This window comes from Nelumbo lutea, chromosome 3, assembly GCF_056320005.1.
Source record: "Nelumbo lutea isolate HS-2025 chromosome 3, American lotus-T2T, whole genome shotgun sequence".
NCBI lineage: Eukaryota > Viridiplantae > Streptophyta > Magnoliopsida > Proteales > Nelumbonaceae > Nelumbo > Nelumbo lutea.
Window position 1 is genome coordinate 52,411,190 of NC_142686.1, and position 25,812 is coordinate 52,437,001.

Genomic DNA, 25,812 nt, shown 5'->3' on the forward strand with positions numbered 1-25,812 from the left:
ATTCAAAAACACGCCCCCGTGGATACATCATAGAGTTCACATCTCCGCCCCACCACGTTCCACAGCAAAGTGCGATAGATTGTCTACATGGCATATTATGATTGGCTTCTCTGTCTTAGCTGCAACATCGATGGCGGGGGTCAAGCCAAGGGATACGAATACGATGAGGGCTATTTACGGGATTCCAGAAAGTTCACACGCTCCACTCTAGGACAATCTCGTAATTCCAGGGGGTTTACCAAGTTAGACTACAAATCATTCTTGTGCAGTTTCGCATAAAAGCGGTAAGCTTGCCGGCCCCGGTTTGCAGGGTTCAAGCGCTCCACCGGCGGCGGCACCACCACTAACGTGCGCAGCGCACTGCGCACTTCTCTGATTCTCTCCTGAGCTTTCTTTCCTTCGGTTCTCTCTCAATCGAGGTCAGCAGCAACTTCGAGTCCATCACTTCACTCTCTGCCTTTAAAAGTAATGAGCAAAATTCATTCTTTATCTTTCATAATTGGTCGCCCTCTCTGCTGAAAAAGAATATTTGCTTTTTTTGCGTTTGCCTTTAAGTCACCGATCCTAAGGAATGTTTCAAAATCTCTTCCATTCTCACAAGGGAAGAAAAGTCGATCCCAAAGATGAACTGAGATAAATATTTCCGGTCATCTCCTGCGGATGTGATTCTTTTCTCAGACGAGTTTGATAGAAGAGTCATAAGAAGAAAAGAAGGTTCTTGTTTTATTTTCAGTAATTTTTTGTTTTCTTTTGAGAGATACCTATCTCTTTTGGGTTGTTAATCGGGAGTTTGAGTTCCGGAAAAATTTAGAGATGGACGCTGCTGTTCTTGACGATATAATTAATCGGCTTTTGGAAGCTCGAGGTAAACCAGGGAAACAGGTGCAACTCTCGGAGTCGGAGATCCGGCAGCTCTGCTTCGTCTCCAAGGAAATTTTCTTGAAACAGCCCAATCTATTGGAGCTTGAAGCGTCTATCAAGATTTGCGGTAATTTTGTAGGAACGCAGTGATTTCTTTTTGATCAATATCTATTCTGTATTTGACTTCAGTTGCCTGCGCTGAAATGGGATGTGATCAATTTTGACTTAAAAGTTAAAACTAAGAAAATTTATCTTCTGGGTGTGGATCAAAATTGGATGTTCGGAAATGGACTGTTTCGAAATATCCAAGTTCTACTAAGGAATATCTGTTCTATGTACTAATTGAATTACTTCTCCTCAAATGTATTTTACTTCCCAAAATTAACAAGAGTTTCTGAATATTAACCACAATTTTTTTTTTGGTAATTATATTAACCACAATTGCCGCTTTGTAATGTCTTGCCTTCTGTTTTCTGGGGAGTGTGGGTTGAGGCAAATAGGCTTGTGGATGACGATGGGTTTTGAAGTTAGTTATGTTCCTCCCTCTGAAATTAGTTATGTTTATTTTTGTAGTTTAGCTAATGGAAATAGTCTTGATTATAGGCTATATTTGCTTCTTTTGGAATGTATTATGTTAGTGCTAATCTTTTGAAATTTGAAAAGAATATTCGTATCTATAAATAGTAGTTGTGCTGATTATGGCAAATATAGTGCTATTCTTAAATACTAATTACTCCCTCACCAAGATATACACTTAAGGGTGAGGAATTATGGCAAATATAGTATTGATGTCATACTGTCATCACCTGGTGGGAATTATGATTGCAAGGTGTAAATTGATTGTTTGCTTCAAGTCGTTGATGAAATTATTAGTTGATGTTCTTATTTGTGTTTCTTCTTCTAGATGTATGTGCTTAGACCTTTGCTGTTTTGGGCATTATTTACACATAAACATGTTAATATTTTTGCAGGTACATCTTTGATTTGGTTTATGATTCTCAGTGTGGTTCTCCTGATAATTCTAGAGTTCTTTCTAATTTCATATTGGTTTTTGAAAGTAAAATGGTTATCACTTTTATTATGGTGATTGGTGAAATTATCAAACACAACTGTGTCTTGGTTAGCATGCCAGTAGTTCTCTCTAGGGTTTGGAAGTGACTTATTGATAAGTTACCCCAAATCTTATATAACAAGTGTGTGATGCTTGAAATGCATTCTGCTCTGAATCCAATATCATCTTGAAAGATAAAAGAACTAATCCGATAAAATAAAATAAGAGATAAAAGAGCTGAGTCATTTAACCATGTCATTTGAACCTTGTTTGTAAGGTGGAAAAACCAGTGACCCTTGGATTAGTGTTTTTCTTGCTAGGCATCCTCAGTGTAAGCAACAGGTTTTCCCACCATCATCAGATTACATCCATTCGCTTGATGCTATTGCACTACTAATTCCCCATCATGCTTCAAAATAGCTATCTCCTATCCCCTTGTTTTGCTAACATATTAGCCAGCCCATTTGCTGACCTATAAACCCATTGTATACCCACCACCATTTCCCTCATTAGCACTTTTATTTCCTTCATTATATTCCTGTATGACCAGGGAGTCAATTCTTGATTCTTCAACAATTGCACCGCCATTTTAGAATAATTCCTTTCTATTATCATATTTCTTAGGTTGCAAGATTTAGCCACCTGAAGTCCTTGCATGACTGCAGTTATCTCTGCTAGTATATAAACCCATTGTATACCCACCACCATTTCCCTCATTAGCACTTTTATTTCCTTCATTATATTCCTGTATGACCAGGGAGTCAATTCTTGATTCTTCAACAATTGCACCGCCATTTTAGAATAATTCCTTTCTATTATCATATTTCTTAGGTTGCAAGATTTAGCCACCTGAAGTCCTTGCATGACTGCAGTTATCTCTGCTAGTATGGAATTATCTTGGCCAATAGGCACTGAAAATATTGCCAAAATGTTCTCATGGGAGTCCCTAAAGGCTCTCCAACACTAGGAGGTCCTGGATTATCTCTACCACAGCCATCAAAGTTCATCTTCACCATGTTCTCTGGAGGTGGTGACCATTGGGATGAGACAAAGGACTTAGCTGATTAGGAATTTGCTACCAAACTCCAACTTCTCATAGTCATCAGTAGAGAAAGGGTCAAGCAGCTTCAATGTTTTAAACCAATGAGCCACCCTTATTGTGATGCTATTAATTATGACGCTCTTGGTTTTTGTCTTATTGTTGAAAGTCTTTCTTTTCTTTCTTTTCCAAATTGTGCAAAAGCTGGTTTCTCTCGTGCATCTCCAAAGAATTCTAGCTCTTATATTTCGATAATTGAAAAGAGACCTACTACATCAGTTGGAGGAGTGCCCCTCAACCAAATAGATCAAAGAACCATACCCAAATTCTAACTACAAAGGGACAGGAGGTTAGCATTTTCTCCATTTGCAAGGCACAAACGTCATTGCAAGGAGATAAGAACTGGCCTGGTATTTTCCTTTGAAGATTCTCAGAAGTGTTAATTTTCAAATGGAGGGACTTTCCCAATAGAAGGTCCTGACCGTAGGTGGCACTGATCCACTCCAAATTTCATTAATCAGAAAGGGTTGAAAAGAAGAAAAGTGAGGCATTTAAAGCAGCTAAGGAGGCATATGAGAAGGTCCCCAAGGGAGCTAAGGTGTAAATCCTTCCATTGATCTTAGAGGGATCAAGGAACATATGCCCTAAAACTTTAAGAAAATATCTAAGACATAGGGGGAACCTCTAAATCCCATAAACCCCTTCTAAACCCAAAATCCCAATTTAAACCAGTTGAGGAGGTAGACACAAACTGAGAATCAGTCAAAATTTTAAAGGAAGAGAGGGCATACAAGCAAGGGAAGTTTTTTTTAAGAAAACTTTCCACCCCCACCAAATATCCTCTCAGATTTTGATTTTATTGCTAGAACAAAGGTCGCATTAAATGAAACTAAAAAAAAAAAATCCTTAGGGAGGACCTGAAGGCTTGGAGCAAATCAGTGTTTGGTAACGCATTTGCTAGAAAGAAAGAGGTATTGGGGAAGATGGAAAAACTAGACAGTAAACAGGTTGGAGGAGGAGGACAATCTTACAAGGATTGGGTGGGAGGAAGGGAAAGCCATAAAATGGAACTAGACAGACTTATCCACTTTGAAGAAGTTTCTTGGTGGCAACAGTGATTTAAAAGGCGCGCCTAGGCGCATAGGCGAGGCGCATTTCAGGGTAGGCGCCTCGCCTAGGTCCTAGGCGCAGCCCTATAAAAGGCGCACACCTGGTGCATCTAGGCATGCACTTGGTGTGCCTTGCGCCTCAGTAGGCATGCACCTTTTGAAACTTTGATGTTTTTTTGCTTTTTTTGTGTCTAGTGGGTGGGCCGGGGGCTTTGTCCCCAGACCCCCATGCCATGCCCCTTGAGGCAAGCCCAACAAGTCCATGTTAGGTCTTAAATTCTTAGTTCTCACACAAGAAATAATGATTTTGTAGTTTTAATTGCTTTTTAAGAAGACATTTTATTAGGTTGAATGAATGAACACCATTACCAAATAGGGGGGGTTGTCGAAGCTCTGGTGAGCGTGGGCTTATTTGTGTTTGCCTCGAGGGGCGTGGTACAAAGGCGGCTTGTAGAATCAGGAATGTAATATGTTTTACATCACATTAACTACTTGAAGTAGTGCAATTGAGAAAAAAAGAGATTATGGGTTTTATATGCTTGAAAATGTTTTATATATTTGATTTTATTTTTAAATTATCATTTGAATATGCTTTACATGTTGTATTTATGTATTTTAATATTAGATAATAGGTTTTTTAAAACATTTATTTTAAAATTAAAGTTTATATTTTTATTAATATCATGTTTAATGATTTTTTGATTTTTTTGCATTTTTTTGATCTTTTAGCCTTTTTTTATTTTTGCGCCTTGCTTAAAAAAGGATTTTATGGCTGAAGGAGGGGGACAAGAATACAGCCTATTTTCAAACTTTGCTGAGGGGAAGGAGGAATACTATTTTAAGAATAGAAGATGATGACAGAATAGTTGATGATCAAAAGGAAAGAGTGGGGAAAATTCATGAGTTCTACTTTAATTTGTAAAAATCTGGGCATAGAAGGAGCTGTTTTTTACGAGATTTGGCCTTTGATAGAATTGATGAGAATTGGAGTGAGTGGTTGGAGAGGGTGTTTGATGAAGAGGAGGTTTGGGGGGCTGTGAAGAAAACGAAAGGGGATAAAGCATCAGGTCCAGATGGCTTTAACATTGCCTTTTTACAGCATGTTGGAGAATAGTGAAGGGGGAGGTGATGGGAATGTTTAAGGAGATGTGGGAGGAAAAAGTTAGAAAGAATGGCAAATGCACCATTTATCTCATTAATTGCAAAGGTGGAGGGGGCTCTGTGAATGAAAGATTTTAGACCTTTAAGTCTTATTTCTAGTCCATATGAAATTTTAGCAAAGGTGCTTTCCATAAGATTGAAGATGGTCCTTCACTTGGTGGCGGGTCCAACACAAATGGCATTTATACAACGGAGACATATTGGATGGAGTGGTAATTGCAATTGAATGTGTGGATGCAAGAATGAGGAGTGGATTGGTGGGGGTGATTAGATAGACATGGAAAAAGCTTATGATCATGTGGAGTGGGGATTCCTAGAGGAGGTGATGGGGCTAATGAGTTTGGAGAAAAATTGGAGGAGTTGGGTTTTTGTATATATTTCATCAGTGTCTTTCTTTGGTGCTGGTGAATGGGATCTCTACTGATTTCTTTGGATCTTCAAGGGGATTGAGAGAGGGGGGACCCTTTATCTCCTATATTTTTTGTTTTAGTGGTGGAATAGTTGTGCAAATTAATTGCTAAGGTAGTGGAGGAGAAAGCTTGATGATTTCTCATCTTCAATATGCAGATGACATTTTGATTTTTTTGGATGCATCACCAGTGCAAGTGTTGAGTTTGGGGGGAATTCTTAAAGGGTTTGAAGTGCTTTCAGGTCTGAAGGTAAATTAAACAAAGGGGGCATAATTGGATAGGGAATATGCAGCAAGATGTTTTAGAAGAGTGCCTCCTCTTGGTATTGCCTAAGAGGAATGCTTCCTTTCACTTATTTAGGTTTGCCTGTTGGTGTGAAAGCTTCAGCACTTTCTACCTGGCAACCAGTATTAGATAGAATTGACCAGAGACTGGCAGGATGGAAGAGGTATCTCTCATTTGGGGGGAAAGGTCACAATCATTAAAAGTGTTTTGTCAAATCTACCAAGAAATTTAAAGGATGTAAAAGGTTTTTTTATGGAAGATAAAGTAACCCCAAAAAAGTTTCATTTGGGGAGGTTGGATTGGGTTTGTAGGGCAAAGAAAGAGGGGGATTTGGGAATCAGAAGGGTGAGAGCTTTTAATCAAGCCTTGTTGGGGAAGTGGGCATGGATATTTGGGTGGGAGAGGGAAGCATTGTGGAGGAGGGTAAATGCGAGCAGATATGGTGTGGTGAATTTTGGGTGGGACGCAAGGGAGGTATGTTCTTCTTATGGGGTGAGTGTTTGGAAGGGTATCATGAAATTCCAAGCTTCAGTAAAAGCTTGTGTTTCATGGAAGGTGGGAGATGGGTCTAGTATTAGATTTTGGGAGGATGAGTGGTTAAATGCAGGCAAGCCTTTTGAGGCTGTCCTAGATTATATAGGCTGAGCAGAAAAAAATACCACCATTGCTAATTGCTTTGAACGAAGGCAGGGTGAGGTGTGCTGGTGCCCCACTTTTAGAAGGCCTCTCTTGGACAGAGAGGTGGAAGAATGTGTAGTGTTGCTGTCCAGATTTCAAGATGCAATGATTCAGCCAGAAAGTTCTGATGAGATGGTGGAAGGAGAGCAAAAATGGCAGATTTTCAGTTAAATCTTTCTACAAAGTTTTGTGTGGCTGGTGGAAATGGACAGCACCCTTACTCAAGATCATTTGAAGAAAAGAGGTTTCTTCTTGTCTAACGGGTACGTCCTCTGTGAAATGGATTTAGAAAATGTGATGCATATGTGAGCTGCATATGGTTATTCTACTTTTGCCTCTTCAACATGAGCGGATGGGATCCTCAGTTGCCTAAGGAGATCTTTGAAAAGTGGCGAGGTATCAATGGGGGGAAGAAAGCTAAAATTCTGTGTTCTGTTCCATTTGCAGTTGTTACATGTCTAACAAATGGGTCCATTATTGGGCCCATGTATTGATTAAGTTGGAAGAACAAGTTAGTGGGTGTCTATATTAGGTTAGGTGTTGGGCCATGCATGTAGTAGAGAGCCACATGAGCCCATTTGTGAAAGTTGTTATTACTTTGTTCCTTATTTATGGGTCAATTAGTAGCGAGAGAGTGTGTCGTGATAGGTCACGTATGTGTATGGGACATGGGTGTAATTGGTTAGATTGAGAGTCTGAAAACACTTGAACTGTTTGTTTCAGAATCACCAATTGAAGAATTTTAACCTAAACTGTTTGGTTTTTTTATCAGAGGTCCCTTGTTTCCCTCAAAGCAGACGAAAACTACCGTTACGCCCTACTAGGAACGTAATAAATGGTATCAAAGCGTGTTATGATTCCCAATTTTGAGCACCGACTTGGGACAACTTCAAGGAAAGGTTCAATTATTGGCTGCTGGCCAAGAGCGGATGATGGAATGATTCATAGAGATATTCGACTCCCTCATGGTTTGTTCGATCAAATGGAAGCTGTCTTTGGCAAAGAAGAAGAAACCATCATGGTGGTTGATTCTTCAGATAAGCCAGCGGAAGGTGGAGAAGTGGACATAGAAGTCCTTGCTGCTTTGGCGGAACCAGAGAAGAAGGAGAAAGATGATGAGAGCAGTAACCTTACAAGCAGCTATTTCTGCAAGTTGGAGAACACTACTTGGGTTACAACTCAATCCTGCAAAGGCACCGAAACTTATGGTGTTGCAACAAGTTTAGACATCATCAGGCGCTGTTAGGGAAATCAAGGCGTTGATTTTCAATGACAGGTTATCAGATTCTTGAATGCCGGGATCATTGTTATGGACGAAAGTGAGCACACGTACATATTTGGTGCGATCATCTCCAAAGCCATGTTTTGAGATTCAAAGACAAAGGGGGGCTGTGAAGTTTGCGAAAGCTTCAAACGATGAAAAGAAAATGGCTTCCAAGATCTAAGCTTCCATGTATTTTGCAGCAAAGATGATAAAGCAAGCATTCCTTGGGACCCACCTCGGACAATGGGAACCGGTTCGATCTCCATTCAGTTCTACACCAGTTTCATCCATTACACTATTGGTGTTGTACTTGATGGCATTGCAAAGAGTGAGAAATAAGTGTTTATTTTGGTAAAAGAGGTATCCCCGCTCCAACAGAAGCAATGCAAACTATGATAGTTTCTTCGATCAAGTTACCAGGCAATGCCTCTGTTGATGCTCCCTCACCTGGTGCCCAAATCAGATTCTATAATGTGTTCTCTGTGCCAGGTGATTTCAATCTGACCTTGCTGGACCACCTGATAGCTAAATGGATCTCAACTACATTAACCACTTCAATGAACTCAATGCTGGAAATGTTGCAGATGTGTACACTTGTGCAAAATTGGTTGGTGCTTGAACCGTCACCTTCATTGGTGGTGAGCTTAATATCCTCAATGTCATTGCTGATGCTTACAGCGAGAAATCTCCTAGTGTCCCAACCGTGGAAGATGTAGCATCCTGTGTTCAAATCCGAAGCATCTGAGAAATACTAATGTTACAGGAGGTACCACTGATTTCTTCACTTTCCTTCCTGTGTTCAGATCCAATCTGAATGACAAAGGGTACGCAGTCCATTGCTTGCAGACAAAGGCAAATTTGAGCTGGTGGTTCCATGATTTGTGCATGAGCAGCAAATGTCATCCTCCTTATCCGTTTCAGACTTCCTGGGGCCCACAGGTGATAAGGTTGGAGTCAACATCGGCAATGCCCATCCATAAAGGCGTTCCCTTCAACTCCACAAGCTCTGTTGACGGACTTGCATACACACAAAAGATATCCTATGCTGCTAATTGTCTTGACATACCATGTGATTCTGATATTGATAGTCAGTTACTGGAGCTATTCATCTTGCTAGAAAAGCTGATGTCACCTTTGCCAAAAATAACCCACAGGTTGCAAGAATACCTTGGGTTGGATACCCATGTGAGGCTGGTGGGCATTTAATTACAGAAGTTGTCTACAGGGAATTCAATTCAAGTGGTGGTGCTTCCCAGGTACATGGGAGATTACACGAATTGGTGGAAGTTATCTACAAAATCAGCTGATTGGATTCAACCATGTGTTCTTGGGAAGAACATGGGGGATTTACATGTATTACAAGGCTGCGTTTGGTTCGTACCTTGAGGACAAGGGCATTTTTAAGGGGGTGGTAATGTTACATGTCTAATAAATGTGTCCATTTGTGGGCCCACTTATTGAATGGTTTAAGTTGAAAGAACAAGTTAGTGGGTGTCAATATTAGATTAGGTGTTGGGCCATGTGTGGAGTAGAGAGCTACATGGCCCATATGTGAAAGTTGTTATTAGTTTGTTCCTTATTTATGAGTCAGTTAGTAGTGACAGAGTGTGTCATGATAGGTCATGTACGTGTATGGGTGTAATGGGTTATGGGTAGTTGTGTGAGATTGAGAGTCTGTAAATACTTGAACTGTTTGTTTCAGAATCATCAATTGAAGATTTTTTTTTGGATCAATAACAAAAACTTTATTAATGATGTGAAGATTTGTGAAACTTTAGATACAAAAGGGGGAGATAAAATGTCTTAGCTTCCCATCAATGAAATACAATGAAAGAAAATTAAAAATTAGCCCAAAAGATAGACTCCCTATTTATCCCTTGCTTAGTCAACCCATCTGCAAATGAGTTAGCGGTCCTCTTTTTTTGGTTAACCAACAATACTTTTTCCCCTTTTCTTTTTCGAAAGAGCGGGTTACGGGATTTGATTCCACGTCAATGCTGGGACAACCCATCTAACACACCAACGAGCCAGGCCTCGATTGGTTGAGTTAGCGGTCCTCTTCACCCAGCTGTATTGTATCTCAATGTCCCTACACAGCCAGAATTTTTTCTTTTCATTGTTATAGCTCCATAGACCATTGCCCTCTTTCTTGAACCAACTAATCACCACCTTCGAATCACCTTCCAGGACCAAGCGTCTGATATTTAGTTCCCTTGCTCTTTGAATTCCTTCCAAAGCTCCAAGGATCTCAGCCCTAAGAGAGTCTCCTTCTTCTACAGGGCCTGAGAACAAAGCAGTAACAATCCCTTCCTCATTCCTGAATATTCCCCCAATCCCACAGGGACCTGGATTCCTTAAGCTACTGCCATTAAAATTCAATTTTATAAATCCAGAGGGAAGAGTGGAACATGAGGGACTAAGAGTCCTTTACACAGAGCAGAGGTAGCTATCTCTTTCCAATTTCTTAACAAGTCAGTCACCTGAAAGTCTGAAAATAGATCCATAAATTTGAGCCGATGGGCAGCCCTTTAAATTAATAGGTCTAATAGGTCTTCCAGGGTTCTTTCTTGTCTGAAAATATTTTTGAATTTCTTTCTTCCCACAGGGAACAACACACGGCTGCCCTAATACCCCATCGCATAATCTTCCCTTGCTTCTTAGGCCATCTAAAAAACGAAGGAGAGAACAACCTTTGGACACTCTCGGGAGGATTCCAAGAACACACAAAACGGGAAAGAGCCCACTCCCATACAGTTTTAGTAATCTTACAAGAGACCATAAGGTGGTAACCGGATTCCCCATCAGCTTTACAAAGAGAACATCTATTAGGAAGTAAACAATAATTGGGTCTCTTTTTCTGAAGTAAATCATTTGTGTTTATTCTTTCTAGGAAAATTTCCCAACAAAAAATACCAACCCGAGGAGGAATAGGCTTGCTCCAAAGTTCCTTAACCGGAAAGGACAACCCAAGAGGGACAGAAGACTGAGTTATGGTTTTGAAAAACGAAGCACAAGAGAAAGTACTTGAGGTGGAGAGGGTCCAAAATCTGGTGTCTTCCTTATTAGGATCTAGGGAGACATTCTCAAGGATGGCTAACAAAGATAAAATGCTGTCCAAGTCTGTATCCCTAATTGCTTTACGTTGGCCTAGGTTCCATCCAAAACTAGAAGTGGAGTCTGAAGGACCTAAGAAAGAAGAGATATGTTCATTTTTCAAGTTTGATAGGGCACACAGGGAGGGAAATTGGTCCTTCAGAGGTGAACTCCTATCCAAAGTTGTTCCCAAAATTTTATTCGACTACTAGAGTTAAGACCATACCTGATCCAAGGGGAGAAATCTGGAAGTAGATCGTGAATGGATTTCCAAGGAGAAGTAGCTCTAGCCCTTGCCACAATTCCAGGATCCCAGCCGTTGTCTTCTAGCCCATGTGTGCTAGCCATAGTCTTTGTCCACAGTTTATCTCTTTCCACTGTAAACCTCCACAACCATTTTCCCAACAAAGCCATATTCCTTTTCTTGATGTTTCCAATCCCAAGGCCTCCTAGTTTCTTACATCATTTACCACATCCCTACTCACCCTATGATCTCTCTTCTCCTCTCCAGGCTCCCACAGAATATCCCTCATTAATTTTTCCGAGAAGTTGGATACCTTAGTGGGGATCTTAAACACCGACATATAGTAAACATGTAGGTTAGCTACGGTAAACCTAATCAGAGTGACTGTCCCTCCTAAGGATAGATAATTTTACGCAACCTCTTCTCAAATCTCTCCACTACCGGATTCCAGAAGCTTACATTCTTAGGATAGATAATTTTACTTCAAAGGCCAATCCGAGGTTGCACAACCTAACACACCTGCATATTCTCTTAACTCCCTCTCCACATTCACTTTCACCACACAACTCTTATCAAAGTTTACCTTGAGGTTAGACATTTGCTCAAAGAGTTGTATTGCCAATTTTAAATTCCAAATCCAATTTATGTCCCCACCTTCATAGGACAAAATTGTGTCATTTGCTAACTGTAGATGTGTCAGTGGTACCTTATCCCTTCTTACTCGCCACCCATTTATCAAATTCCTCGAGTTTGCTCTACGGATCAGATTCCCAAGTACATCAGCAATCAGGGTGAATAGGAAGGGGGAGAGAGGATCTCCTTGTCTTATACCTCTCAAAGGAGGAAGAAAGTCAACCACAGTTCCATTCACCAAAATAGAATAGTGACAAGTCCTAATACAGCCCCATATCCATTTACAACACCTAAGCTTCTCAACACCTTCAATAGAAAAGACCAATCAACTAGGTCATAAGCCTTCTCCAAATCCAATTTGCATACCACTCCCTTCTTCTTAGATTTCCTAAAGCTCTCCAAGCTCTGATTTGCAATGAGGATTTGATCAGGATCTGTCTTCCCTCCACAAAAGCTCCTTGGTTGGGTGCAATAATAGTGGGAAGGACCTTCTTTATCCTAAGGGACAACACTTTTGCAATTATTTTGTACAAGCTATTCACCAAATTGACAGGTCTAAAATCCTTTGGTTGTGATGCCTCTTTCTTCTTTGGGACCAAAGCAATGAAAGTTGAGTTCAAACCCAGATTAATTATTCCTCTTCTGTGAAAGTCCTTGAAGATTGACCTAAGATCCTTCTCCACCATATCCCAGCAATCCTAATAAAATGCCATTGCCATCTAGACTCGGAGCTTTTGTCCTATCCATTGAGAATACTACTTCCTTTATCTCCTCCAAATCAAAACTCTTTTCTAACGACTCTTTGTTCTTTGCACTTAGAGTCGGCCATTCCAATCCCTCCAACCATACCCTCTCATTCAAAGGCCTTTTAAACATAGATTTGAAATGATTTATTAAGGCCTCTGCTACATCTATTGGGTGGGACAAAACTGCTCCTTCTACTTCCATTTTTGATATGAAATTCTTTTTCCTCCTCCCATTTGCCACTGAATGGAAGAATTTAGTGTTTCTATCTCCCTCCTTTTGCCACTTACACCTAGATTTCTGCCTCCAACTTATTTCCTCCTTAACCAGGATATCCTCCATCTGCCGCCTCAAATCCCATCTCATTTTCTTTTCTTCCTCTCCAAAAGATCCCCATTCTTCCTTCATATCCAATTCCTCAGTCTGCTCCAGCAATACTTGTTTTCTTTCCTCTATTCTTCCAAACTCCAACCTATTCCACTCCTTTATTTGTGATTTTAGGAATTGAAGTTTCTTGTGGAACCTTATTCCCTCCCATTCTACTACTAGATTAGATTGCTCCCACCACTCTTTGATCTTCTCATTGAAATCTGGATGGGTCAACCACATTTTTAAACCTGAATGGGGTAGGTCCACCTCTCATTTCCTCCTTACACATCACTATAGGCCAATGGTTTGAAGTAAGTTTTGGAAGTGCCCTAGATGTTAGGTTACCCCAATGTTCCTCCCAATCTGTTGAGAATAAAAACCTATCCAGCTTTGAGCATATTGGCCTTGATTGAAGGTTGGACCATGTGAAGTTATTATTTAGGAGTGTAAGTTGTTTAAGCTCAAAAGTATCCACAAATTGGTTGAATTTCCTCATACTTGTTGTCATTCTCTGTTTGGGATTGTTGGTTTCCTCTGTAAATCTCACTATATTAAAATCCCCTCCCACACACCATGGTTCTTTCCAAAGGCCCCTAATGTCACTTAATTTTTCCCATAATTTCTTCCTCTGCCTATAGTCATTGGGGCCATATACATTTGTTAGTACCCCCATTCATACCCGTTTTCCATCTGTGTGAACTTCAGGGAGACAAAATGATCACCTGAGGATTATTTTACAATCCCACCTGATTAGTATATCTTCTTTCCACAATGTTACAATCCCACCTGAGGATCCCCACGAAGGAACAACCACCCACTTTATCCCCCTAGATCTCCACACACTCCATGCCCATCTGCAGTCAAAATCCATTCTTTTGGACTTCTGAATCAATACAACATCTGGGTTAAACTTCTTAATCACCTCTTTAACTGTTGCTCTCTTCCTGACACTGCCGCATCCCCTCATATTCCAACTTAGGATTCTCATTTTAACTTCTTAAACTCAACCCTGAAACCTCCAAAATCTATTTAAACCCTTTTCTTCTATCCCCTCTCACCTCAAACTTTTTGTCCCCCTCAATATCTCTTTTCAATCTCTCAACTTCACTCAACTTTCTTTTCTTGATCTTACTATCCTCTTTTTTTTTTTTGCAGATAAACTTTTAAATCATTCGGATTCTTCACTTTGCACCCCAACTTTCCCACAAATTCTGCAACTAACTCTTCTTCTATTGTTCCACTCTTCTCACTCCTAGGAATCTTCTTATTCCTTTCCTCATTTCCTCCACCAATAGCCCTTTCTGCTATATCTGTAATCCCCCTCTGCATTTCCTTCCTCTCCACTTCACCATTAATCTCTCAATGATTTTTCAAATTTTTGTCTCCCTGCATGTTTTCTCCACCACTTCCTCCCCTTCCTTATCCCCTTGTCTACTCACTGTGGCTTTCTGTCCATGGGCTTCCAACTCTTGGTTGAGAAGGGAATCTGGAACAAGGGACACAGAACACTCATCAGTGGCAAAAACTGAATTGACAGAGTTGACAGATATGCCTGAGGTCAACTGAGGTTTGTGAGGAGTATGCAATTGAGGATAATTGGTTGTCACTCCCTGTTTCGAGAATTTGGAGCTCTTTGTCTCCTCGGTTTGGAGGGAATTATTCCCCATCACTTGATCTACACAAAGACCTCTTCCTGTACCCAGTTGTTTACCTCTCTGTGATGTACTCTTGTTCAGTTCTGGGTATACCCGAGCTATCTCCTTCCCAGACTCTTGCACTGTACTAGCACTTGGGAGGGGCTTGCCCAGTTTTGGGCTTTGGACACAGGTATTTGTTTCGTTCACCTGCACCTCCCCTTTCTCCTTTTGTTCCCCCATCGTATCCCCAAGGAACAGGTACTCCAAATTTGAACTCCCCCTATTTTGGTCTTCGTAAAGTCCTTCATCTCCCAAGCTGCCTAAACTCTCACACTCTTCTTGGTTCTCATCAGTCATTCTATGAACTGCAACTCATCCACCCTCGGTCTTCTTCTTCCCTCTCTTCTGTCTTGTTTCTCATGTAGCACAGGTTTGGGTGATCAAAAGCATGGCAATTCTGCTTGTCACCATCTGGTCGACTTACCCAGCTCAGAGATCGGTTTCCCCCTGCCGTTCACCTCTTCTGAAGCTCCATCTGTTCGGCCAAACCTGTCTTAGACGATGATAGAGGAAAACTCTCATCTATCATCATCCTTACCTTTTCCCTTCCCACATGATGACTTAAGTTGTCACATGGGCCTCTGTTGTTGCCATAAGATTCCCCTGTTGGCTCACCCGTCTTTCCAGACGGGTCAGTCTTTCTTGCAGCCGGTTCAGATATCTTTCTATTAAGACACGCACGAACCTTTCCCCTTCTGGCCATGTTAGCATAGGAAGGGCCACCATCATATCTCGTTCTTACCATAAAGATATTTGAATTAATAGCCTTAATAGGAAGGCTTCGAGACTTGGGACTCCCCTGTGACTGTTTCCCTTCCTGTTTCACTCTCCCACACGCTTCAGACTTCCCTGCCAGTCCCTGAGAGCCATGTGTAGTCAATCCTGCAATCTCTTCTCTGCCTCCTACCTGTGTTCGTCTTCCCCAGAGTGATGCCTCAGCTTCTGGGGCCAACCAGACTCTGTACCATGCATCTTCTGAGTGCACTTCGAATGAATTGGGCAGGTTTTCTGGTTTAACCCCTGCAACCTTTAGTTCTACAACTCGCAGGCTCCTCGTGTTAACCTCCAGCAGAACTCCACCTAGAGGTCTGACGATTTTCCTAAGAGTTGGTTCGTTCCAGAGATTGAAGGGTAGTCCTAGAAGTTTGATCAAGAAGCTACTGTCTTTTGGCTCTACTTCATTGCAAATTGGAACCCAGTTCTGTATCTGTATCAGTCTTCCTTCTATTTCGACTGTGCTAAAGTTCAGTTTCTTATCGCCAATATCTAATATGGCTTTCTTCTCAGCTAACGGTAATAAGACTGCATCTCCTTCTAGGCCCAGTCTTTCTGCAACTGCAGCTAAGATCTTCATCCAGTCCCCTATCGCCCTATCTGCCATTAATACCATCTTGTTCTCCCACTTACCTCTCCCTTCTTCAAATGCTACTCTCCAGTGTTCAGTTGAACTAGCTACCATGATTTCAGGGCATTGATCCTTATAAGGCTCTGGGGCACAAAGATTTGTTGGATTACTTCCCACGTGGCTACTATCAGGTTCTTCTGCAACTTTCCTCTCAACCTCCATGAGAAATGCCTGAAGATTAAGAGCAAAGGAAGCCCATCCTCGCCCCTTCTGTCCTTCCGGTATACATATCATTTGCCTTTTGTTATTGCCAAAGTGATCTGTTACCATGATAAACCAGCCTCTTCCATTCCTTTTTAGTACCGATTCAAATCTTTTTCCCCCACAGATCACCGAGTTTCTCCATCCTTCTTCCCGTATGGTGTTAACAGTTCAATCAACAAATCCTTTCAACCAATAACACGCTTCCTCTGGTAGAAAAATTGTCGCCCTGCTGCCTTCTCTGGTTTTCAGATAAACCTTCCCCTTTGTCCTTCCCTGTTCGAATAGGACATTTTTTGCTTCAATGATCATCTCCAATCGCCACTTCCCCGCCGGCCTGAAGTTTCTCTCCTCTCCTATTCCTTCCTGTTCTAATTGGTGTTTAGCCATCCAAAGAAAGAACCGAATAACACACACACATATGCCATCTATTGAAGAATGTTAACATAAACCATTTGGTTTTTTATCAGAGGTCTCTTGTCTCCTTCAAAGTAGACGAAAACTACTGTTACGTCCTACCGGGAATGTAACAGCAGTCTTCTGGGAGGTGTATAAACTGGAAAGAAAGAAAGAGAAGAATCTTTTCCAACAAAGCAAGAGAGGAGCAGTATTGTGCTGTTATTGGTTCAAGATGGTGTAATGGGTGTTGCTTCTTCCAGAATTTAGAGACTCGAAGAGAGAAGATTTTGGTTCTGATTTCTGGAATTTCTTGAGTCTTTGTTAAATGATACAAGAGTATTTTTTCTGTCTGTTCTTTTGTTCTTTTTTATGTTTTATTTCCTGTTAGCTGAATTGTGGGTGATGTCTGCTGCATATTACCTTCTTCCGATTTAATGAACTTTTTTATTTGTCTTAAAAAAGATGAAAAAAGGGGGGAGCACACCAACAATTGCTTTCTACAGGGATGATAATATTGCTCTTTATGACAGGCCAAGGTCCCAACCATTTGGATTTTCACCATGAATACTTCTTGCCACCACATGCTAAAACTTTTGGGATATCTTCATAACCATTTACCTTATAGGTCTAAATTCTTTAGTCTCAAATTCTCCAAACCTACCCACCTCCCCCCAAATTCTTTCCTCCTACCTAGGGTTCAACTTGAGTTGGCTCAAGTTAGCATTTTACACTGCCTTGGGCTTGGGCCTTTTTGTTGGGTCCATTCAAAATTTCACAAAAGCCCAACCTGAGACCACCCAAGTTGCACCCCTATTCCTACCCATCCAATTCCTATTAATTCCTATAGAAACCCCTAGCCACCCAATTGCAATTAATTAAGTGATCTTTCTTAGGCTCACTGGGTTCCCATAGAAAAGCCCTCATTATTTCCTCAAGTTTCTTAGCTACTAAAGGCAGTATCCTAAAGGTGGGAACATAGTAAATGGGTAGGCTTTCTAGGGTTGATAAGGGCTCAAATCATTGTCTACAAGCTCCAATTTAGACTTAAAAACTGATTAGAAAAGACTCTTAAATTTTTATGCTTGAATATGATTATAACTCATAGGGAAAGTCTAAATATTGGCAACTAATTCTAGTAAAACTAAACAAGCCGAAAACAACTCTAATATAGACCTAGAAAATTAGATAGACTCAAATCGCATAAAAGGTTGTCATCATATCACTAAAATTATCATAACTCCACTATCCATGGAGTTAGATATCTATAATATAAAAGAAGCCACTATAACTAGTAAGAAGAGTTTTTTAAGTGTGAACTAGTAGGCTGGGGGAACAAATTTTGGCTGTACAAGGAGTGACGGTCATATGAATTTTGCTAGTAGTATCTCTCAGATTATAGAATGCTTTTCTCAAAGTTTTTGTAGGAAAGGACAATTATAGTATCGATGGGGAGGTGTTTTTTTTTTGATAAGTAATAGAGTGATTTATTAAGAATAATTAATATGAGCCAACTTAAGGTACAATATAGAGTTCCCACAGAAAGGCGTGAGGTGCTGATTTACTGTCTATTTTACATAAGAAAGTCATGACATTATGGTTGATTTGCCTCAAGCAAGTAGTTAGCCATATTATCAAGTTATGTTTTTCTTAGGCTGTCAGGCCTTGTATAAAAGGAACAATAATATTGAAGCTTGAATCCTCATTTGTCTCTCTCTCTCTCTTCTTCTTCTTCTTCTTCTTCTTCTTCTTCTCTACAAGAGGTTGTGCTGCCTTGAAGAAGGTAAGAAGCACATGTGTTGTGCAGTAGACCTGTTTGTGGGCCAGGTAGCTTGATGGTCTGGCCTAGCATGGCTGAGACAAAATTTTAGGCACTCGGTCTTGGGCTTTGAGCACCAGGCTTGACTATTTTTTAGGCCAGGCTTAGGCTTTTTGAAATAAGCTTGACTTGAGCTTGTGCCTAGGCCAATGATATTGCATATAATAAAAATATATATTAATCATATGTAATTATATATAAATATGTTATATATACTATTCTACCAAATATTATATATATATATATATATATATATTATATTATTTGTTAACTTATAACCAAACTAATATAATATTACACCATAGGTAGGACTTCTATGTCCATACTAGGCTTTTGGCTTGGGCATGGGCATGTGCAGTTTTTGTTAATAAAGAGGCAAAGCCTGACCTTGCTCGTAAAGAGGTCTATTGGGCAGTAACCCAACAATCTGGTATCAGATCTATGACCAACACTCAATCCACAACTATGGAGGATGGGATAAATTGGCTGGAGGTTGGCCTTAACAAGTTTTAAGGCAACTTGAAGGAGACCAAGGAGGTATTGACAGCTATGTTGTCATAGTGTGAGAAGATAATGTCCTCATCTATTGGAGTTAATGAATTAGAGCAAGATGCTTCTTCTAATGGCAGTAGTGGTGAGTCCAACAAACCTATTTAGTTAAACTTCCCAATGTTGACATGGGATTTTGATTCACTTTATCTAGCTGGCTTTCCGATTGGCCAACTCTGATTCCTCAATTTGGTTTATAGAGTTCATAGTTGGCTTTCTGTTGATCAACTCTGAATCTTTTCTCTAGTTTATGGAGTTCAGAATAGTTGGCTTTCCGCTAGCCAACTCTGTTTTGGTAATTCTGTTGGCATTTCTAATGATCTAGTTGTTTGACATAGTTGGTTATTCAGTTCGAAGATTGTAATTGGCCTTTTGATGGCTAAATCTGATTCTTTGGCATGATATGTGTTGGCTTTCTGTTGGCCAACTTCAATTTGGTGATTACTAGATCATGACTTGGCTCTACTCTAGTTTTCCGACACAAGTTCATTCAGCTTTCTAACATCCAACTTTGGTTTTTAAGAGGCCCCTTCAACATCTAAAGTTTCCTAGTTGTTGCTTCAACAATACACCCATTTTCATGGAGATTGCTTCAACATCCTTCTTGCAAACTCAAGCTGGTTTCCCCACCTTGAGTTTGAGGGAGGGTGTTGAGAGATATATTGTATTTGGTTGTATTTGGATTTTTGGAGGTTATAGGGGTATGTTTGTAATGCTGATAAGATTTGGGGACTTGCATATATTTATGGGAGGAAGAGGGGCCTATGTGAAATTTTGGTATAATTTGGCTTTTTGCTTATTTAAACCATTGGTTGTATGGGATTAGGGTTAAGTGAGAGTGGATATTTTGTTGTGAGTCTTGAGAGGTTAGCCATGTATCTCTTGTTCTCATGGTGGAAAATTTTCCCTCTCTTCTTGTGTATGTAGGCTATTGAGCCAAACCATGTTAAAAATTGATATTTTATCTATTTCTTCTTCTTTCTCCAAATCAGTTTTTTAATTAATAAAATTTTAATATTACTCGTAAAAAAAACTTTCCAATGTTTTCTGGAGAATATCCAATGGGTGGATATTCAAAGCAGAGAGTTACTTTCAGTACCATGAAACACCCAATTACCATAGGGTTTCAATTGCCTTGATCTGTTTGGAGGTAGATGCAATCTCATGATTTCAGTGGTATAGAGGATCTCACCCTCAAGTTACTTGGGTGGATTTCATTGAAGCTTTGTGTGTGAGATTTTGCCCATCTGCTTATGAGGACTATGATGAGCTCTACAACAAACAAGATTGGTATGCGAGTACCAATTGAGTTTGAGAGATTGGTGACAAAAGTTCTGGAGTGGTCGGAGAAAGTGTTGTTGGAAAGTTTTTGTAGGAGGCTTCAAGGATGAGATCCGATTGGCAGTAAAGGCCTTGAAGTGAACAAAAATGATGATGACAATGGGTGTGTGTTTGTAAGAGGAAAAGTTGATCCAGTTCAAGAGGTCTACCTAATCGGTTGGTCCACTACTCAAAGACCCTTGGCTAGAAGGTTGAGATGGTTGGCCCACACACTCTTGGGCCTATGGCCTAACCCATAGTTCCCTTTCAAGTGTTTCACTTGGGCTGAGATGCATGCTAGAAGGGAAGGAGGCCTATGTTACAATTGTGTGAGAAATTTGGGTCGGGCCACAAGTGCAAGGTCCAATAGGTGTTTATACTATGGATCAATGAATTAGAAGAAGATGGCCTAGTGGAGGCCACCAACAAAGAAGCCCAATATAAGAGGAGAGACCTAGCCAATCTAGAGGTATCTTTATATGCCTTAATGAGCCTTTCTTCTCCCCAGGCCATGCAAGTAGAAGGAAGGTTGCTAGGCCATCTTGTGCTTGTGAGTACACTGAACTTTGTTACTTTCCAAGTGCCTTGTTATCCAGTACATGGATTCCTTTGTTGTGCATGTTGTTGATAGAAATCATATTGTTTGCGAGAGCCTATGCTACAAGCAATACCTTAAAATCCAAGGCCATGACTTCATTCTAGATTTGTACCTTCTTGATTTCAGTGGAGACAAAATGGTCCTCGACATCCAATGGTTATGGTTACTAGGACTTGTCTTATGTGATTGGTCTCATTTGGTCATAGGCTTCATGGTTGTAGGAAACCCTTGTCATCTAAAGGGGCTTAACCCATCTAGCCCATAGGCTGAAGGTCTTTAGATGATTCTCAGAAGTTGCATGCACTTGATCCAACCTGGTTTAATGCAATTGGGCCTACAACTACAACCTGTTAGTTTGCTACTTATTGGTGAGACAGAAGTCCAGGTTGGAGCTAAAGAGGTGAAATAATCGCAACTTCTATTAGCCTAATGCGGTGGTATATTTGAAGAACCTCATGGGTTGCCTCCTCAATGGGCCCAGGGATATAGGATACCCATAATACTGGGGGGTGCACCTACTAAAGTCTAGCCTTACCACTACCCCTATTTTTAGAAAATAGAAATTGAAAAGATTGTTTAGGAGCTCCTTGACAAGTAGTTGATCTAGCGTAGTACATGCTTGTATTTATCCCTAGTTGTCTTTGTAAAAAAGAAGCAAGTGACTTGTCATTTTTGTGTTGACTATTGAGTTAAGAGAAGTGGCCATCCATTCAAAATTGGACTTAAGATTGGGATATAACTAAATTAGAGTGCACCTTGCAGACATGCCCAAAACTGCTTTCTACACTCATGATGGGCATTATGAGTTCCTTGTCATGCCATTTGGCTTGATGAATGCCCCATCAGCATGTCAACTAACATAAAATAGAACAACAAATAAAGAAGAAAATAAGAAGAAGAAATAGAGAAAACACAAATATTTAACATGTTTTGGCTTAGTAGTAGCCTACATCCACGGGAAGAGAGGGAAAAATATCCACCATGAGAACAAGAGATACATGGCTGACCTCTCAAGACTCAACAAAAAATCCACTCTCACTTAACCCTAATCCCACACAACCAATGGCTTAAATAAGCAAAAGGCCAAATTATACCAGAATTTCACATAGGCCCCTCTTTCTTCCATAAATATATACAAGTCCCCAAATCTTATCAGCATTACAAATATACCCCTGTAACCTTCAAAAACCCAAATACAACCAAATACAATATATCTCTCAGAACTCTCCCTCAAACTCAAGGTGGGGAAACCAACTTGAGTTTGTAAGAAGGATGTTGAAGCAACCTCCATGAAAATAGGTGTGTTGTTGAAGTAGCAGCAATGAAATTTTAGATGTTGAAGGGGCCTCTTAAAAACCAAAGTTGGATGCCAAAAAGCTGAATGAACCTATGTCGAAAAGCCAGAGTAGAGCCAAGTCATGATCTAGTAATTACCAAACTGATGTTGGCCAAAGGAAAGCCAAAACATATCATGCCAAATAATTGAATTTAGCCATCAAAAGGCCAATCACAATCTCCGAACTGAAGAACCAACCATGTCAAACAACTAGATCATTAGAAGTGCCAACAAAATTACCAAAACAGAGTTGGCCAGCGGAAAACCAACTATGAACTCCATAAACCAAATTGAGGAATCAGAGTTGGCCAATCGGAAAGTGAATCAAAATCCCATGCCACCAAAGGAGATCAAAACTCCAACAACAATAACTCAGAACTAATGAGCATAATAAAGGATTAGTGCTGGAACATTTTGTCAAACATCTTCCATTTAAAATATGTATGAGGTAAACAAACCAGATATTCACTGATGATAATAGATCCGTCATTCACCAAAATGGTCCAAATATCAAACCAAGCCTCAAACAAGATCAGATCAGAACCGATCATAACAATGGAGAACCATTTTAGAAAATTTGCACCATTGAGACATTTCTTGAACTCCAAATAGTCATCTGGAGCTCTAGTATCACATGCTGATATTGATAATCATAAATAGACCAAAGAAGTTGCAGAGCTTCTATAATATTTATATTTCAAAGTTGTTAACCACTATACTAGTTTGTTGATCTGAAAACAATACCCTATTGCTAGTAGTTGACTACTAAGAGATTTTGTAGTAGGCAACTACTATCAGTATTCTATTCCTGGTAGTTGACTACTACACGAGGAAATTTCGTAGTAGTTGACTACTATCAGTATCCTGTTCTTAGTAGTCGAATACTACACGAAGAGATTTCCTAGTAGTTGACTACTACCTCAACACAACTTGGAATAGCAGCAATTTAAATACTGAAAGTAGTATCGCAGAAACCAAACACACAACTTTTTCAAAAAAAAAAAAAAGATCTAAACAGCAAGGCTGAAGTAAGCAATGCAGATAAAAACAATGAAATCTGGCCCAGAAGATATATATGATCAAATAACTTCAGTCAGACAAGTAGCAGAGATAAGCCACCTTTTTGAGGAATTGAAATCCTTAAAGAAATTACCGAGAGCAACACCAACCAAGTTGTATGCTGTTTTGACAGTCCAAACCCAAGTGTTTCAGGACTGTTGAACTGGGGAGAGTATTAAATACCCTCCAGGACTGACTGCAAACTCCTCAATCTGGAGTAATATCCAGCCAGAAATGGAGTGCTTGAAGCTTGCATGCATACTTGGGAATGAAACATCCAAAGAAGGAAGAAGAAACCTGCTGCTGCCCTGGAGAGAAGATCAGAACTCCAAAAACTTGTTTAATCTCAGAGATTTTCTGAGTGAGTAAAACTGGCCTGGGCGACACAACCATTGAAGTTCCACTTCCAGCAGAAGCCTTCCAAGAGAGTTGTAAGAGGATTTCTCTGGGTGAAATTGCAGAACAGAGTGACCAAGGGTTAGGGTTGATCAATACAACTCTATCTTCAGTTGATGCACCCAGAAATCAGCAACCTGCTTTTATACCATGTCAACTATCATAAAATAGAATAACAAGTCAAGAAGAAAATAAGAAGAAATGGAGAAAACACCAAGATCTAATGTGGTTCGGCTCAGTAGCCTACATCCACGGGAAGAGAGGAAAAAGTTTCCACTATGAGAACAAGAAATACGTGGCTGATCTCTTAGACTCACAACAGGATATCCACTATCACTCAACCCTAATCCCACACAACTAATGGCTTAAATAAGCAAAATGACAAATTATACCAGAATTTTACATAGGCCCCTCTTCCTCTTATAGATACATACAAGTCCCCAAAACTTATCAGCACTACAAATATACCCCTTGTAACCTCTAAAAGCTCAAATACAACCAAATACAATATATCTCTCGACACCACATTCCAAGCTATCATGAATGACATCTTTTGTCCCTACTTGAGGCAATTTATATTGGCATTCTTTGATGATATTCTGACATATAGCAAAGATTGCGGTTCTCACCTTCAACACACATTGGGGCAACAACAATTGTATGCCAAACTTTCTAAGTTCACTTTTGGTTGGACTCTAGTGTACTATTTGGGCTATATTGTTGCTGGTGGAAGAGTAATGGGTGATCCTTTGAAGATAACCTACATGCTAGATTTGCCTCAACCTAGATTCATTAAGAGGTTGAGGGGCTTTTTGGGCCTAACTGCATATTATAGGAGCCAGGGGGTTTATTCACCACTATGGACTATTGGTGGCCTTGCTTACCAGGCTTTTGAAGAAAGATTCATTTTGGTGGACTTGTCAGGCTCGTCAAGCATTTGAAGAGCTTAAGAAGGCGGTATCATCACCTCCAGCCATGGCCCTACCTGACTTCAACAAAATGTTTGTATTGGAATGTGCTTCAGGGACAGAGTTGGGGATTGCCCTTATGCAAGAAAGCCAACCAATTGTCTTTTCAGTCGGGCCTTATTAGCCCAAGCCCAAGCACAAATCTACTTATGTCAAAGAGCTCATGGCGGTGGTTATATAAGTTCAAAAATGGTGGCACTACTTACTACACCGTTAGTTCATAATCAAAACATATTAGAGAAGCTTAAAGGATTTTGTTAAAATAGCAGTCCCACATGGAGGAGCAACAAAAATGGTTTGTTGGGTGATGATTACCTCATTGAATATAAATCCAGCCCAATTAACAAGGCTGTAGGCATCTTATCCTAACCTGGCCCATGTATTGGTAATCCAGCGCATATACCCTTTAGCAGACAGCATTAGAAAGGAGGCCTAGAAGGATCTAGACCTGGTGCAAATCTGAACTAGTTGGCTTACGAACCCGGCGTCAGCTCTTGGGTACAATATATTGGGCTCTCTCACTCTTCTTCTCTGTAAAGGGATGTCTAGTGGTTCTCAACTCATCTATCTACATCCTTCAACTTTTAGAGCTCTTTCACAGTTCAGCCATGGGGGACACTTAGGTGTATTATGGACTTAATTGGCTGTCTTCAAATTACTATTGGATGGGAATGTAGATGGCATCCATGATTTTGTGGCCAATTGTTCCATATGTAGCAGAAGTATGAAGCAATAATGCCAGCCAGTTTACTTCAGCGGTTCAACCGTTGTTGATACTAGGCCAGGTCTTGGAGTAGATATCGATGGACTTCATTTCTAGTTTAATATCCTCTGTAGGGAAGACTGTTATCATGGTGGTTGTTGATTGGCTCACAAAGTTTGGGCATTTCTTAACTCTTCCTCATCCTTAATTGTAGCCTAGGTGGTGGAAATGTTTATCAGGAACTAGGTGTGCAACTTGGGTAGGCTTGGGATGGAGTTGGACTTTTGTTGATATTTGAATGGGATTGGCACAAAGCTTGAGGCTGAAGCAGTGTAAAATGTTAACTTGGGTCAACTCAAGTTGCACTCCTATAAGGGGTGTAGCTAAGCTTCGTGGTACTCGACAAAATAGAGACCTACCATCT

General features: G+C 40.3%; 1 protein-coding gene across 2 annotated transcripts in view; it reads left to right on the forward strand.

The window, feature by feature from the left end:
- The first annotated feature begins 204 nt into the window (after window positions 1-204).
- LOC148864968 (serine/threonine-protein phosphatase PP1-like) overlaps window positions 205-25,812 on the forward strand; it is a 37,090-nt gene continuing 11,482 nt past the window's right edge. Inside the window, exon 1 of one of the 2 annotated variants that reach the window (XM_088977907.1) lies at window positions 205-988. In XM_088977907.1, coding sequence (XP_088834033.1) covers window positions 814-988 — 175 coding nt within the window. In that variant the 5' untranslated portion in view covers window positions 205-813. The remainder of the gene's footprint in view (window positions 989-25,812) is intronic. The other variant, XM_088977906.1, reaches the window with a different exon arrangement.